The sequence below is a fragment of the Nannobrachium achirus genome (assembly GCF_963921795.1).
Source record: "Nannobrachium achirus genome assembly, chromosome: 22".
In the NCBI taxonomy this organism is placed as follows: domain Eukaryota; kingdom Metazoa; phylum Chordata; class Actinopteri; order Myctophiformes; family Myctophidae; genus Nannobrachium; species Nannobrachium achirus.
This window is the reverse complement of record NC_137829.1, coordinates 21044159-21060227: the sequence shown is the minus strand read 5'-3', so window position 1 is coordinate 21060227 and position 16069 is coordinate 21044159. Positions and strand designations below refer to the sequence as shown.

Here is a 16069-nt window from a genome sequence, read left to right as displayed (position 1 = left end):
GTTTATATAAAAATGTTTCTATCACACACAGATATGGAGGAACCCTGTAGTAACTCTGAGGACCCCTAGGGGTCCCAGACCCCCTGTTGAAGACCCCTGGTCTACAGTACAGTTCACTTTGAGAACCACTTTACACGAGGGTTCACAACATTTTCAGGGAGAAGGAAAAAGGGCAATGTTTGCTTCTGAGAGGTAGTGGAGTAGAAATTGCTAAAAAATTGCACTTGAGTAAATGTACTTCCAGCACCTGACATTTGGAATGCCTGTCCGCTCATAATGGGGCCAATTGCTTGGCTCCCGGAAGTGCTGCTTGTATGGCCGCTTGCACAGAACCACTCATCACCCGTCTTCAAGCAATACGCTGCAGTATAGTGAAGTGAAGTCGATTGGATGAACCGTTCTTGAGATTATGCAAAGGACAGTCATACAGATGGATTTATACTGTAATGTAGATTGATTCACGGATTGGATCCAGTGTTCATTTCGTATACTAAAACTATGACGAAAATCTTTCGTCAGCTACCTTTTTTCACTGGCGAAAACGAAATAAAAACAAAGTTAATGATGACAAAACTAAGACTAAATATGTTTAAGTTGTGCTCGGGTGTGAAAATAGCAGATCTACAAGCTGCAATGCGTCTTGAGCTTGTAGATTGGCTATTTTCAGCATGCAACCCAATGTAAAATCAGCCATTATGACTCCGTCAAGGCCCGCCAAATATATTTTTGTCATCAAAATCAACTGTAGAATTTTAGTTGACTAAAAAAAGTATGAGTCGACTAAAAGGAAAACCTTTCAGATGACTAAAATATGACTGAAACTAACTGAAATTTTAGTGACTTAAACTAAATCAAATGTTGCTGTCAAAGTGAACACATGATTGGATCTATCTCCAATGTTGTAGAATTGTTTATTGCGACCGTAGCTTGCAGTTAACTATGAAAACCGTCACATTGTGTCTGTATCTTGTCCGTATCTTGTCTGTAATGCCTCAATGTCTATAGCTGCTGACCTGTTGTGACATCACATCGTTGTGACATCACATTGTATGCCCATTGTATGCCCATATATGGAGATCCCTGATCTCCATGTATGTCTATAGCTGACCTATGACATCACATTATTGTGACTACACATTCCGTCCTTGTCCCTTGTATGCCCATATGTGGAGATCCCTGATGCCATCAATATTAAGCCCATAGCGCCGAATGCCCATATATGGACATAGTGTGTGAGTCTCATGTGGTCTATGACATAAGACATCTACTGTATGATGTCAGATGTCAGTCATATCCATATTTGGTAAAATATTTTGTCCACATTTTGTCCCAACTTAACACAACTACTGCCTCTTAATCTGAAGGTTTGCTTGGTGCCTCGGTGCCACGCCGTTTCCTCCATAGGCCGCCGCTATTATTTTGAAGGGCCGGAAGGGGGTTGTTTTTGTTTTTTTGGATTATCACTTGACGGCAACGATTACGTCATCTAGTCACATGACAGTGTGAGCCCAGAAGAGAACATGGCTGCGCCCAGCTTTTGTGTATAGTATGGAGAGTGGAGACCATCCTTTGTATAAGAATGTCCCTTTTGGAGAAAATGAAGTCTCTTTATGGGCCTCTCAATGGATTTACTATGGAGGACGTTAACTTCGCGTGCACGCCCGACGTGCGTTGTAAACAAATCGCGGACATTACCGATGCGGGCGGGACCGGAGCGACGTACAGTAAGTAATAATATCTTTACTGTATATACAGTAAGATTGACAGTCCTCGCCGTCAACGGCGCCATGGTATTAACCCTTTCACTGACGGTGAGCGTCGTCAAGGGCAGCAGAACAGTTAAACAACCAATACCGCAACTCGAATCACACTTGCAAATTAATTCCGTCCTCACCCTTTGGGGCGAGGTCGCTTTTCGCCCTTAGGCGTCTAACTGGTCGGTAATGTCCAAGAAGCAAACCAAAAGTTATTTTCAGTTATATATCTACCTGCATATAAGACATAACCATAAAGGTCCTGGACCCTTGAGTTATTACACAATAAACCTCTCTGGAGTCGAACGTTTTGTGAATTGGATCTTTCGTGTGTTTGAGAAATATCACACTGGAGTCTAAACATTTCCAAACCATACCATATATATACAGTATATGGATCAGAGCCCCGTTGTTGTGGAAATATATGGCGTGGAAATGACAGCATATGGAACAGCTCCGCATTGTTTCTGGAAATATTACACGCCAAACATTGTACGTTTGTTATGGTTAGTGCTTCCAGCTGGAGGGATATGCACCTCTATCCCATTTGGACCTGAAAAATACCTAAAACCCATTTAGGCCTAGAATTATTTAAAGCTTTAACTATTGAAAATAGCAGATACAAGCTCAGAGCGTGCCACCGAGTGCCACGCTGCGAGCTTGTAGATCTCTGCTATTTTTGAAAAATCTTGTTTTTTTTCCCCCCAAGTCTTTGAATATAGATTTTTAAAAGCAAACATTTGTAACTCAAATATTTGCTTCTGGGTGGTCCCTGGAACAACATATTTTGAGATGGGGGTCGGCGGCCAAATACATGTAATTTTGGGGGTCCTTGACAAGAAAAAGTTTGAGAACCACTGATTTAGAAGAAGGATTTGGAAGACATTTATAGAATCGGGTCAAAAATATTTAAATGTTCGTGATTATTAAAAAATAGCAGATCTACAAGCAGCGCGGGAATCGGTGCCGCGCTGCGAGCTTGTATACCTGCTATTTTTTAATAGTTAAAGCATAAAATAATGGTTAAAGTGGTGGTGACTCCCGGTATAAACGGCCTATAGGAGGAACTGGGTAATATTTCCACAAACACTGTTTTTCTTATTGGTTTCACCTCTCTTTCACCCCCGTCCTCTCCTGGCTGTGTCTCTCGTATCATAACCTCTCTCTCTCTGTGTATCCTCTATCATTCTAATGTCTCTCTATCATTACACCACCACTCTTCCTCCTCCGTTCTGTCTGGCCAAACACTCTATTGTTTTATAATTGTGCTCTCTCACCCCACTCACTCCATCCTCACTGTTCAATAGCTTTTAATATACCCTCCACTCTCTCTCTCTGTCTCTCTGTCTCTCTCTCTCCTCCCTTACTCTTTTCTTTCCAACTCATTCACCCCTGCATTGGCTGCGGTGTTGATTCCATCGACTAAAACTATGACGAAAAATGTTCGCCGACCATCTTTTTTCCCTGACGAAAACGGAATAAAAAAAATGTATAAAATAAATAAAAAAAAGCTATGATGTCTAAAACTAAGACTAAATATACTGTTAACAAATAAAAAAAATAGACTAAAATGTTAGCGAGGGACTCGCGGAGAAGAGATCTAGTATAGCGACGCTATTTTCAGCACGCAACCAGGTGTAAAATCAGGCATTATGACACCGTTAAGGCCCTCCAAAATACATTTTAGTGGATCGACTGTAGAAACTTTTCAAATGAATACAATTTTTAAAAAAAAGAAAAAAAAGGGAATTGTATTCAAAAGACTGACTAAAACTTGCTAAAACTTCAACACTGATTTGCTGCAATGTCTTTACTCCAGTCATCTACTCTCTCACAAAAAAACATTCATTTGAACACTTGCCATTATTTTTGTAATCATTTGGATACAGAGTTCCGCCATTCACTGTGCTTTATTTGAAGAGCATGTTGTGGAAATTCACTAAATCCAGATGTAGACCGGGATGTTTACTTTCACACGGAAATGAACCAGCTAAGATCTAACACGTCCCTGGAAGTGATAACGAGGCCGTGGCGCCGCACCGCGGTAATTCTTATCACGTTCCTGGATGTTTTTGGCATCGGAAGTGTTTAAAACTGTACCCTCCAGTGTTGGTCTGCACTATTATCACGTGACAGTACTCTACTAAGGTTCTAATGTGTACTACTGCTACGTTGTAGCCATGGCACCAAAATATATTTTGTTATTTTTTTCCCGGGAAAAGTGGGAAGTGGAATGTTTGATGATGAAGTATGTATGGTGTCGGAGTAACAGCAGAGCCCACACCCGCTTATGAAAGCTGCCTACTGTGTGTGTGTGTGTGTGTGTGTGTGTGTGTGTGTGTGTGTGTGTGTGTGTGTGTGTGTGTGTGTGTGTGTGTGTGTGTGTGTGTGTGTGTGTGTGCGCGCGCGTGCATGCGTGTGTGTGTAAATGGAGCTTGTTGATGTTCGGGGTTTAGACAGCTTCTTGAAGGAAGTTTGCAACAGCTGGAATCTCCCTGCTGAATAGAAGGGGATAATCCCGAGAGAGGGGGGGGGGGGGGGGGGGGGAGACGAGTGGAGGAAAGGAGTGATTTGGAGAAGGGGAGAAGGGGGAAAAAGACAGAAAAGTTGGGGCAAATAGAAATGGGTGAAGGAAGGAAGGAGACTTGGAAGAAAGAAAGAGAGAGAGAGAGAGAGAGAGAGAGAGAGAGAGAGAGATATTTCACTGCCAGCTAAAGTAAGGGTGTACTGACTTAATCTGTCTTTTCTTAAAGCTGGAGACCAGACTTGCGTGCATGTGCCGTGTGTGTGTGTGTGTGTGTGTGTGTGTGTGTGTGTGTGTGTGTGTGTGTGTGTGTGTGTGTGTGTGTGTGTGTGTGTGTGTGTGTGTGTGTGTTTACCACTCCATCCTGTTTGAAGTAACCTAATCTAGGATGAAGACCCCCCCCCCCCAACCAAAAAAAAAAACCCTCACGAGGCCGAAACCCTAACTTCCCTAAATCCCTAATAACTAGCCTTTGTCAGCCCCAAATTGCTCTTGTGTGGCACGCGCACGCATGTGCGCACGCATGTGCACACACACACACACACGCACGCACGCACGCACGCACGCACGCAACGCGCGCGCGCGCGCACGCACACACACACACACACACACACACACACACACACACACACCTATACTGGTAGATGTGGTTTAGCAGGACCCTTTAGCTCAAACCTGCGGTTTACAACATTAGCAGGACACCACTTTCCACTTGCTTTACTAATATGTGGAGCATGTCAAAAAATCTATTTTGAGCCATAGAACACATATTTCACTTCAAAAGTTGAATAAACTCAACACAACTCAAGTTTTAACAATCTGACAAAATCCTACATTAGGAGGACATTAGATAATTAGGTTCTAAGCTCCGCCCATGTGAATTAACAGGACTAACTACATTAACAGGACAGCTGCAATTAAACTCATGAAAATATGTCACTGCAGGGTATTTAAGGGTCAAATGTGATTAAATGTGACATAGCTAAACACAAACAAGGCATTCTATTGATGTTTTTAAATCTCTTCCTAAGACACATTTGTTTTTTCGCTGGCTTTTAATGTTCCTTAATTTTCCTGCGCAAATCGCTACACAGTATGTCTACACTCATGTCATCAACATGGATCTGTCCCATATAGCGCCCCCATCAGGCCGATTTTTTCAAACACATTTTTTGACACTGCTCCTACAAATTTTGCCCTAAAATCACGAAAATCGGTACACCCCACATTCTCTGAGCCAACCAAAACTATACATTGTCCACACAACTAGGAACCAATGCCAGTTACATCCGTCTTTGTGTATACATGTGACCTGACGGTCGCTTATCTCCCGATTAGGGAGTCTTACTGGTAGGCCTGTTTGTCATTTATGCACCATGTACAGCACTTCGGTCAATGTCTCTTGCCTACAGTGGTGTGTTACTGTTTCAACACCTGACTTGCCCTCAGGATCAACCATACAAGTGGAATATAAGCCAGTAAACATGCAGGACTGGAATGACATCGATACAAAGCTCACTAACTAAGTGTTGTTGGTGCCACTGAGATGGTAAACTACAATTCAATGCAATATGACTACTGTGTGTGACTTAGCAGGCCTGAGAACAGGCTGAGAGATGTGATTTCAACATCTTCAATGTTGAGCTACTGTTAATAAAGTTCTGCAGTGAACAAACTAGCATTTTCATCCATCTTGGTCGAAGGGGGACATTGAAAATGTCATGACTGAGGGGTCAATAGACTTAAGCTTTGTGAAGTTAACTTTACAGCTCGTCTGTTATTCTTGACTTCTTTAGAGATTTTCATAAGAGATTTACTGGAAGGGTTATAAGACCAAAAACTATAGCTGAAAAACACACCAATCATGAACAAGGTTCAACATTTATTTTTTGTAGGACACAGGAATGTAGCCCTGCCCCGCTGTAATCAGACAAAATTCGGGGAAGACCGCCAAAGCACCTCAGACCGTAGGGATGGGACAATATGCGATATTATCGTTTATCGTGATAAAAAACACTCACAATAATCATATTGTGGAGATTTAATTTATCGTGATATCATCCTCTGTCATACACTGGGATCAATTCACCTTTTATTTGCCGAGCTGCATATCCAGTACTATTTAAACCCTCTATAATTGGTAAAAGGTACATAATATATGTACTTGATACAGTAGTTTTTCACTCTCTACCAAATCTCTTTGCCAAAAAATAGACGATCTACAAGCTCACAATGCTTCGTGCTGCGAGCTTGTAGATCTGCATGATTACTGCATGATTGATCTGTCGCAAAGCCCTCTCCCTAACTGTGAGGATTGGACGACAGCGTAGCAAAACACTTCCACCCAAAGTTGGCTCCCATAACCCGCTAAAAAGCCCGTACCTTGGCCCCCCATCGACCGGGAGAGACGGGGCCAGCACCCAGGGGGTACCCAGGGGCCCAGCCACCGCCAGGGCTTCCCACGGACCCCCTGGGAAAAAAATATGGGAAAATAGTCAAAAGTAGCCGATCATAAATGTGACCCGATTAGGGAGTCTTACTGGTATATAGGCAAATTAATATCAAAAACATTTATATTACATTATTACGGCCATGGTGAAACGTTGCTGCTGGGGGACCTGCTACAGTGATTATAGCTACCCAGAACATTTGAAGGGAGCATTTTTCAAATCATTTTCCGAAACCAAAATCTGCCTTAGACTGCAGCCTGTCGATTGTAGATATAAATTATCGATACATTTGTTGTTTTTGGGTCAGTTTTAAGTGCACTGCAATTAAGCAATGACATTGTTTTTTCCAGCGGGTAAATGCACAGGAAGAAAAGTGAATCTTTAAAATATAGCAGATCCACAAGTCTAGGTATGCAGGTCGCCGGTTCGATTCCCGATCCGGACGACCTTTGCCACATGTCATTCCCCATCTCTCTCCCCATTTCCTGTCTGTCTACTATCCTAACAAATAAAGGCATAAAAAGCCCAAAAAACTAATCTTAAAAAAAAAGAAAGTCAGGTCTGAGATTTATCACCCAGCCCTACTTTAATGTTGAGTTACATGTTGTATGACATCATTTTTGTAGCTGCAAGGAATAATTATGGCAATTATAATTTGATAATTGATTTGCAGTATCTCATAAGCTACAGTGCGTTACTGCATCCCCATTATTCAGTTGCCTGCAAATGTATAAATAGGCTACTTTTTCCAGAATTATGTTTAATACCAGCGTTAGTCCAGAAACCCCCACATTTACATAAATCAAAACATCTATTTTCAATAAAGTAGTAAATGAGGATCTCCCTCAATTGATCTTTTCGAGAAATTAAATAAAGGTTGAATGAATGCAAATCTTTTGTATTGCTAAATGCTCATGATGTCCCCGAACATGCCATGACAAGGCAAATGTTTTCTTTGGATATTAATGTTATCACCACCGGCACCACCAAGATGGTTACTTTGTCAACTATCATTATTCTGATATTGCTACCATGCTGTTATGTAAAAATGTTCATATTCTGTTCACACAGTGGTTCTCAAAGTGAATTCCAGGTTGGAATCCACTTTGAGAACCACTGTTCAGGCCCAGGGACTCTGACACTGTTGTTTTTGACAACACATTTTGATTTAGTTTTCAATAAAATGTCATTTAATTTTAGTCATAATTTAGTGACCTGAAGAGTTTTAGTTTTAGTCTAATTTTAGTCGACTAAATATCATACATTTTTAGGCGACTAAATCTACAGTTCATTTAGTCAACTAAAATGTATTTTGGCAGGCCTTGATGGCATCGTAATGAGTGATTTTACACTTGGTTGTGTGCTGAAAATAGCAGATCTACAAGCTCACAACGCGTTGCGCGACACGTTGTGAGCTTGTAGATCTGCTATTTTCAGCACGCAACACTTGAGAACAACCAAACATAAAATGACTCTCTACTCCACTAGTCCCTCCCTAACGTTTTAGTCTAGTTTTGATTTTGTTGACGAAATTGTCAATATAATTAGTCTTAGTTTTAGTCATCACAGCTTAGTTTTTATTTAGTTTTTGTCAGTGAAAGAAATGCAATCGACAAATACTTTTCGTCATAGTTTTAGTCAACAACATCTACACTGCTCTGACAGTACAAATGGAACCAAATGAACACTAAGTCTCATGATGCAAGGTTAAATTAACATTATCTGTCTGTCTGTCTGTCTGTCTGTCTGTCTGTCTGTCTGTCTGTCTGTCTGTCTGTCTGTCTGTCTGTCTGTCTGTCTGTCTGTCTGTCTGTCTGTCTGTCTATCTGCCTGCCTGCCTGCCTGTTTGTCTGCCGATTGTTAACCAATTTGAGTTAAGCTCTCCTCCACTCTTTTCAAAGATTTCACCTTGTGCAGGGAAACCCTTTCACTCATTCTTTCCACTGTAGCCCACTTGCTGATTACTAGCTTGCAATGCAATCAGCCACTGATCAAATTCACCTGTGCTGCCTGCCCATCCCCCATCCCCCATCTCCCTCACTGCACTCACTCAAAACTGTGTGAGTGAGAAGCTGCCCCTCCCCCCACAGTCAGTTGGTTTGTTTGTATGCAGTCTGTACAAGGCAAGGCTTTAAATACTGTGAATATGTGTGAAAGTAAATCCTACGTGTTACTTTATGCTTAGGGTAGTCTTACTAGTGACTATATACAAATGGAACCAAATGGAACTCATAATCTGTGTAATCTATGCACATGGCTTATTTTTTTGTTCTGGTTAGTTAAAGCAGTGGTTCTCAACCTCTGGGTCAGGGAATTATTTTGGGGAGGGGGTCCCCAGATGATTATCTAAATGACTGTGCACCATTGCTTTCTCTCTGAACAGTAAACATACAGCATAAGGTTTAAGTGTAAGGGTATCTTCAGATTTCTAAAGTACCCTTCCGTAATCAATGGGGGCAATTTACCCCTTTTTGTGCAGATATATGACCGATTTGTTGCATGTCTGAGTCATCATGACATCACTGAGATGCCATAGACTCCTACCTACCCACTGTCTGACGTGACCTACCACTGCCGGATGCACCCACGCACACGCGCACACACGCACCTCATCCCGGATTGTATAACAGATTTCTTAAGCCCGGTTCACAATGCAACATGCTAGCCCAGATGATCCTTTTGCCGTCCTATAACCTAAAAGCCTAACATGGGTTGTGACAGCACTGAGAGTAGAGACGTGCTACAGCCAATCAGAGAACAGGACAGGTGGCTTGTTTGATTTAATTCACACATTATTTTCTTTTATATAATTAAAAGACTGTTTGTCTGTCTGGATCAATCCAGTGATATAACTTTAATAATTCTCGTGGGCGAATCCAGGTGTGACAGAACACTCTCAATGGAGCTATTGTAGTCCAGCCTGAGGATGCAGTAGCCTAGACTCCGAACCTCTTCAGGCGATAAAAGCAATATAGTTGCAAATTCTTTATCCTCACGTGCGTTGTGTCCCACTTGAGCTCCTCTTTATTGTGTACTTCAAGGAACTTGTGTACTTCAAGGAACTTTAAATCCCTGCTCCCTCAAGCAAGGAGATGAGGATTAGATTTGAGTCTGGAGGAATCAAGCAGGTTAGACTGATTGTAGTCCGAGCATTTCAGGCAAAAAAGTGCGCGATTCCATCAAAATACTGCACAAACTGGCCGGACTATAGTAACATTGTGTCACATATGAGGAAATGGCATATTCGGGACAACCTTGGTAGTAGGCTAATAAGGCTATGCTTTATTCAAGCCAAACGAGACACTCTATTTGGTGCTTTATGATCCCACAGGGAATGCTACAATTTGTCAATCAGTGTCATCACCGATAAACAAACTTTTACTGCACTGTTTTTACAGTACAGTAAAAGTACAGACAGTACAGTACAGACAGTACAGTTCAGTGATAAAAGGTCAAGGTCACAAGCTTATTTAGAATAATTTGACCTTAGAATTGTAGTAAGCTACTTTGGTGTCATATACTGTATCTGAAGGCTAGTGAAGTCACTGATCTACAAGATGTACACACAATTCGTAACACAAGAATTTTGCCTATACTGTGTAATACTGTGTAGAGGAATAATTCTAGAATCAGTATCGGGATTTAAAGGCATATTCCATTTAAAAAAAACTCTGCCTTGCATGGGTCTGCCTCCCCAGGCTCAGGGCCTCTCCCCACACACACCCATTGTAACTTCAAACTCCATTATATTTTTTTCTGGTGACTCATACTACCCTCGTAATACATGAGCAGGCCATGTTTTTTTCGATACAATTTTTCATTTATTTGTAATAATTTTAATTTTCAAATTTCCCAAAGAATTATTAAAAATAAATGAAAAGGGTTATTGAGAAAACACGGCCTGCTCACGTATTAGGAGGGTAGTATGAGTCACCAGAAAAAAATAGTGTGTGTTTTTAATGAAGTTTGAAGTTACAATGGGTGTGTATGTGGAGAGGCCCTGAGCCTGGGGGGAAAGATAACATTTACATCAAATATATAAATATTAAAAACTGTTCAGGGTGTTCATAAAAGCCTGATTAGATGATAAAGTGACCAAAATGATCTGTAGGCTTGAACTTAATTAGCATTTTTACCCAAGGGTAAAAATGGTGCCTGGGTGCCTGCCTACTCCTGTATGTCGGAGTTAACGTAAACTCATATGTACTGTACATGATGTCATGGTCATGATGTGGTCATGTGATACTGTATATAGGAGCTACGCTGATCAGCATACATGACTGTGCAGAGCTGCTACCAGTGGTGCTTTGGGGTTTTCTTTTCAGGGCGGACGGTCATTTATTGACGTCACATGCACGAGCGCCTTTAGATGTGTGCGTGCTAACTAAAAGTTTGCTTTGAACAAATCTCATCTATCACAGTAATGGAGCCAGGTAGCCTGAGACACGCACAATGCACATACAGTCACCGCTGGAAACCTACAGTAGGTGTTAAAGTAGCCTATCCATATGAATAGGGGGGTATGTGCAAGCCCACCACTCACTGCCTGCCTGGTAAACCTGTTATGCGAATAGCCATTTGATTACCATGGTCATCACTTGTATAGCTACACATTTTTAAAGTGACAGTTTAAGTACTTTCTAATACCTCTAGAGTGACAGTTTAAATTAAACATTGGCCAAATTGACAAATATTATGCAGAAATTGTGAAAATAGCCAATCTACATCCTCGTGAGCATGTAGATCTGCTATTATTATTAATTTAGGGGGTTGTGTCCTGAAAAGGTTGAGAACCACTGCATTAATCCATTTAGGCCTGGGGCCGATTCTAAAAATGCCTTTTAAATCCGGCCAAGATTTTCATTAAGAAAACAAATGCAATTCATTAATAAAAAATAGAAACATGTAAGAACCACAAAATGTACAGTCAATTGGATGAGTGGTTTGTAAAATATGCATAGCCTCCTTGGAGTGAGCTAAAATGTTGGCAAACTTGGAAAATGGACATTAATATAAACGTGATTTTTTTGGGACGTTTTGATTAATTATTACACAAAATAACAATACAACAATTGCAATATCTGGTTAAATTTGTATAATTAAGAAACATTGTCTGTATGTTATGCAAATCATGTTGCAGGCCCATGGTGTGGCAAACCACCAACATGGTAGACCCCTGAACAGTGTTTATGCCAAGTTTAGTGTGGATTGGAGCAACGGTGTGCCTGTGGCAGCCAGGGGCCCCTGGGAGCCACATTGGGCCCCTTGTGTTGCTATTATAATGGCCGACCCCTGAACGGTGTTTGTTCAATCAAGTTTAGTGTGGATCGGAGCAATGGTATGCCTGTGGCAGCCAGGGGCCCCTGGGGGCCACATTGGGCCCCTTGTGTTGCTATTATAATGGCCGACCCCTGAACGGTGTTTGTGCAATCAAGTTTAGTGCGGATCGGAGCAACGGTGTGCCTGTGTCAGCCAGGGGCACCCGGGGGCCACATTGGGCCCCTTGTGTTGCTATTATAATGGTAGACCCCTGAACGGTGTTTGTGCCAAGTTTAGTGTGGATCGGAGCAACGGTATGCCTGTGGCAGCCAGGGGCCCCTGGGGGCCACGTGGGGCCTGTGGTGTTGCTATTATAATGGCAGACCCCCAGAACGGTGTTTGTACAATCAAGTTTAGTGTGGATCAGAGCAACGGTGTGCCTGTGGCAGCCAGGGGCCCCTGGGGGCCACATGGGGCCCTTGGTGTTGCTATTATAATGGCAGACCCCTGAACGGTGTGTGTGCCAAGTTTAGTGTGGATCGGAGCAACGGTGTGCTTATGGCAGCCAGGGGCCCCTGGGGGCCACATGGGGCCTGTGGTGTTGCTATTATAATGGCAGACCCCTGAAGAGTGTTTATGACTAACGTTATTCACCCAAAATGCTATGTCATTGAAATGTTCATAAAAACATGTATGTGCATTAACAGGACTCTGACACCCAGCCAATCAGGTGCTTCAAAACATACACTGTGTGTGAATATTCATGAGCTTGAGTATGAACATGCAGTAGCATTACACAACCTATGGGGGCGCTGTTCAGACACAAAAAAGTCGGGTGTATGTGTATTAACAGGACATCAAAAAAAAAAGGTGGATTTGGGCTCTCTAGACCAATAGAAACACTTCTGCTATTTCAGAATTGTCCATGAATTAGCAGGACACCAGTCCTGTCCTGCTAATCCAAAATGTCCTGTTAGTGTGGTGTGTATTCAGGCCAATTGTCCCGTTAAACCACATTTACCAACACACACACACACACACACACACACACACACACACACACACACACACACACACACACACACACACACACACACACACACACACACACACGCGCATGAGAGTGTTCTCTCCACACAGTTCTGCGAGCATTTTGTGCTTTAAACCTCAGTTTTAGGACAATTTAACCAATAATGCTTCAATCCTGTGCTGAGTTTCACTAACTGTGTGTGTGTGTGTGTGTGTGTGTGTGTGTGTGTGTGTGTGTGTGTGTGTGTGTGTGTGTGTGTGTGTGTGTGTGTGTGTGTGTGTGTGTGTGTGTGTGTGTGTGTGTGTGTGTGTGTGTTTGCCAGATTCCAGGCAGAGGGACAGACCACCGTATAGCACCACGCTATGAAGAGGTGGAACGCCAGTACGCCTCTTTACCAAGGTAACACTCTTCTCTTCTCTTCTCTTCTCTTCTCTTCTCTTCTCTTCTCTTCTCTTCTCTTCTCTTCTCTTCTCTTCTCTTCTAAATGGTAAATGGTGCATTTATATAGCGCCTTTATCCAAGGCGCTTTACAGAGATTGTGCATTACATTCATCCATTCACACACACATTCATACACCGATGGCGGATGAAACCATGCAAGGCACCAACCTGCTCACCGGGATCAACTAGGTGTTCAGAGTCTTGCTCAAGGACACTAACTCTGGGGGAGCTCGGGATCGAACTGGGAACCCTTCGGGAACCCTCTGTGTTCTAAGACGGCAACTCTACCCCTGAGCCACTGCCGCCCCTTCTCTTCTCTTCCGTCTTCTCTCTTGTCTGAATCCATGGTCTGGCCTGAGCTCTAGGCATTGTCTTTGAGTCAAGTCACAAAGGTAAACGGTAGAGGAAATACAAAAGAGAGGCAGAGAAGAGTGAAAAAGTAATCCTCTTTAAGGTTCCTAATTAATTCTGCCTGCCTGCCTGTATGTCTGTCTGTCTGTCCATCCGTGGTCACTCTGTATATCTCCAGAGACCCTGCGGTCTCGGCCTGGGACTCACCTGATTCCCTCCCCAAGGAACAAGCACTCAGACGGGGGGTGAAACGTGAAACCTCCCCCTCCCTGTCCCCATTATATATTTTCACTTTCTCCTCCTGTGTTGGTTGATCCTCTGCCTCAGTCAAAGAGTATCGTTTGACTCGGGTAGAGTTACTGAGCATGATGGATGTTCATTGTCATTAGCGAACACACACTTTTATGTACAACTAACGGACAACTTATCTCTTGAGGGGAGACTATGAAACAAGCCCTTCAACAGACAATTATGCTGCGGTAAGAGTGGCTTCAAAGACACAGAGAGACAGCATCTTATTCTACACATCCTTGTCACAATACAATACACAGTTGTGTTATTGTGTGTGACAAGAATGAGTTTACGTGTCACGTTCTTCTGTTCTCTGCTCTCCATTGCCAATCCCATTGTCTCCCTCTCTCTCGGTTCAATTCAAAGGGCCTTTATTAGCATGGGAAACACACTATGTTTACATTGCCTAAACAAGTGTGAAATAAAGGCAAACATAAGGAATGAACGTGCAATGAAAGATATAAGGCCTAAGGATTAAAGAAATGTGTAAACAGAGCTGTGTAAAAAAAACAAATGGTAAAAAAGTGGGTTTGCTGTATAAAATACAACAACATATATTTACATGTAAGTAAATATCACACTTTGAGTGGTGCTAACTGCTCCTAACCTGTACATGCTCGCAACGCCTCGCACTGAACATGTAGATCGGCTATTTTCACAATTTCTGCCTCTATTATTCGACAATTTGGACAATGTTTTATTTGTCACTTTAGAAATGTGCAGATACCCTCTATAGTCTATACACTTGTTATTTACTGTTGAGTGAGAAAACCACGTTCCACATTAAGTTAATCATCTGGAGACCCCCCCAAATAATTTGGGGAACCCCTGGGGGTCCCGACCCACAGGCTGAGAACCACTGTGTTAGGGTATGTCTCTCTTTACATGGTGTGGTGAAGATAGTGCAGGAATACATCGGCAAATGACGTTTTTTTCTACAGTGGTTGTATTCCATTGAATGTCCTTTTCCTGTCACAACAGCCCACAAATCTGTGTTTGCTGCTGTGTTTGCCCATTGCTGTATACTTCACCTGGCAGATGTTTTCTTGTTTTTGTTGTATTAGGCACACTCCTGTTTTTGTAATCCGAGAGAAGTGTGTGTCTCTGATGCCTTGTTGCAGTTGGCAGCCAGTTAGAAAGTGCAGCTCGGTCTGTGCCTCATTGTGTGTGAAGGCCTGTCTTCCCCTGGGAGCCAGGTGTGTGCATGATGTGGTGGCCTTCCTCCATGTTCACTGAGTCTGTCTGTACAGTGTACATCCCGGACCCCTAGGGGGTCCTCAGAGTTACTACAGGGGGTCCTCCAAATCTTTGAGTGATAGAAACGTTTTTTCTCCTTTTTTATATTAACCACTTGAACCCTAGCGTCCATATTCTGAGAACTTTAGCCAAAAATAGCAGATCTACAAGCTCGCCATGACGCTCCCATGACGCCTCGTGCTGTGAGAGAGGGGAAAAGAGCAGACTAAGTACAGAGTGAAAGGTCAAGTTTATTAAGTATAGACAGTTCAAGTGGTTAAATATCTGAAAACACAAATTGACATGAATCCAAAATACACTGATGATCGTGCTGTCAAACAATGAAACTATATGGGATTTATGAACAGGTTGTGGGGGTCCCTGCTTCATCTCTCTCTCAACTAAGGGGTCCTTGGCCTGTAAATATTGAAGACCCCTGCTGTACATACTACTCAAGGATTTCCTTAGGTTTGGATCACAGTCACAGGTTATCCTGCCACTGTGTGTCGTCACTGTCGGGCAGAAACCTCCTATCTCCATATTTTTAACTGCCAGATTGAAAACATCCTCTATAGCTGCCCTTGCCACCAAATCTGCTACAGTACATCTGATTCCCAGATGATGCCCTGTTAGCTAGGGCACCCACACTAATAGAATCCCTTTTATGCCCATCAATATTAAGCCCATATCTGGGAATGCCCATATATGGACATAATTGTGTCGGTTTTAACCA

The 16069-nt window shown here is 42.5% G+C and overlaps 1 protein-coding gene across 3 annotated transcripts in view; it reads left to right on the top strand.

The window, feature by feature from the left end:
- Positions 1-16069, top strand: part of LOC308308046 (partitioning defective 3 homolog B-like) — a 438220-nt gene that overhangs the window by 368579 nt on the left and 53572 nt on the right. For all 3 annotated transcript variants that reach the window (XM_080753415.1, XM_080753414.1, XM_080753413.1), the window contains one exon: positions 13340-13416. In XM_080753415.1, the coding sequence (XP_080609541.1) occupies positions 13340-13416 (77 nt within the window). The remainder of the gene's footprint in view (positions 1-13339; positions 13417-16069) is intronic.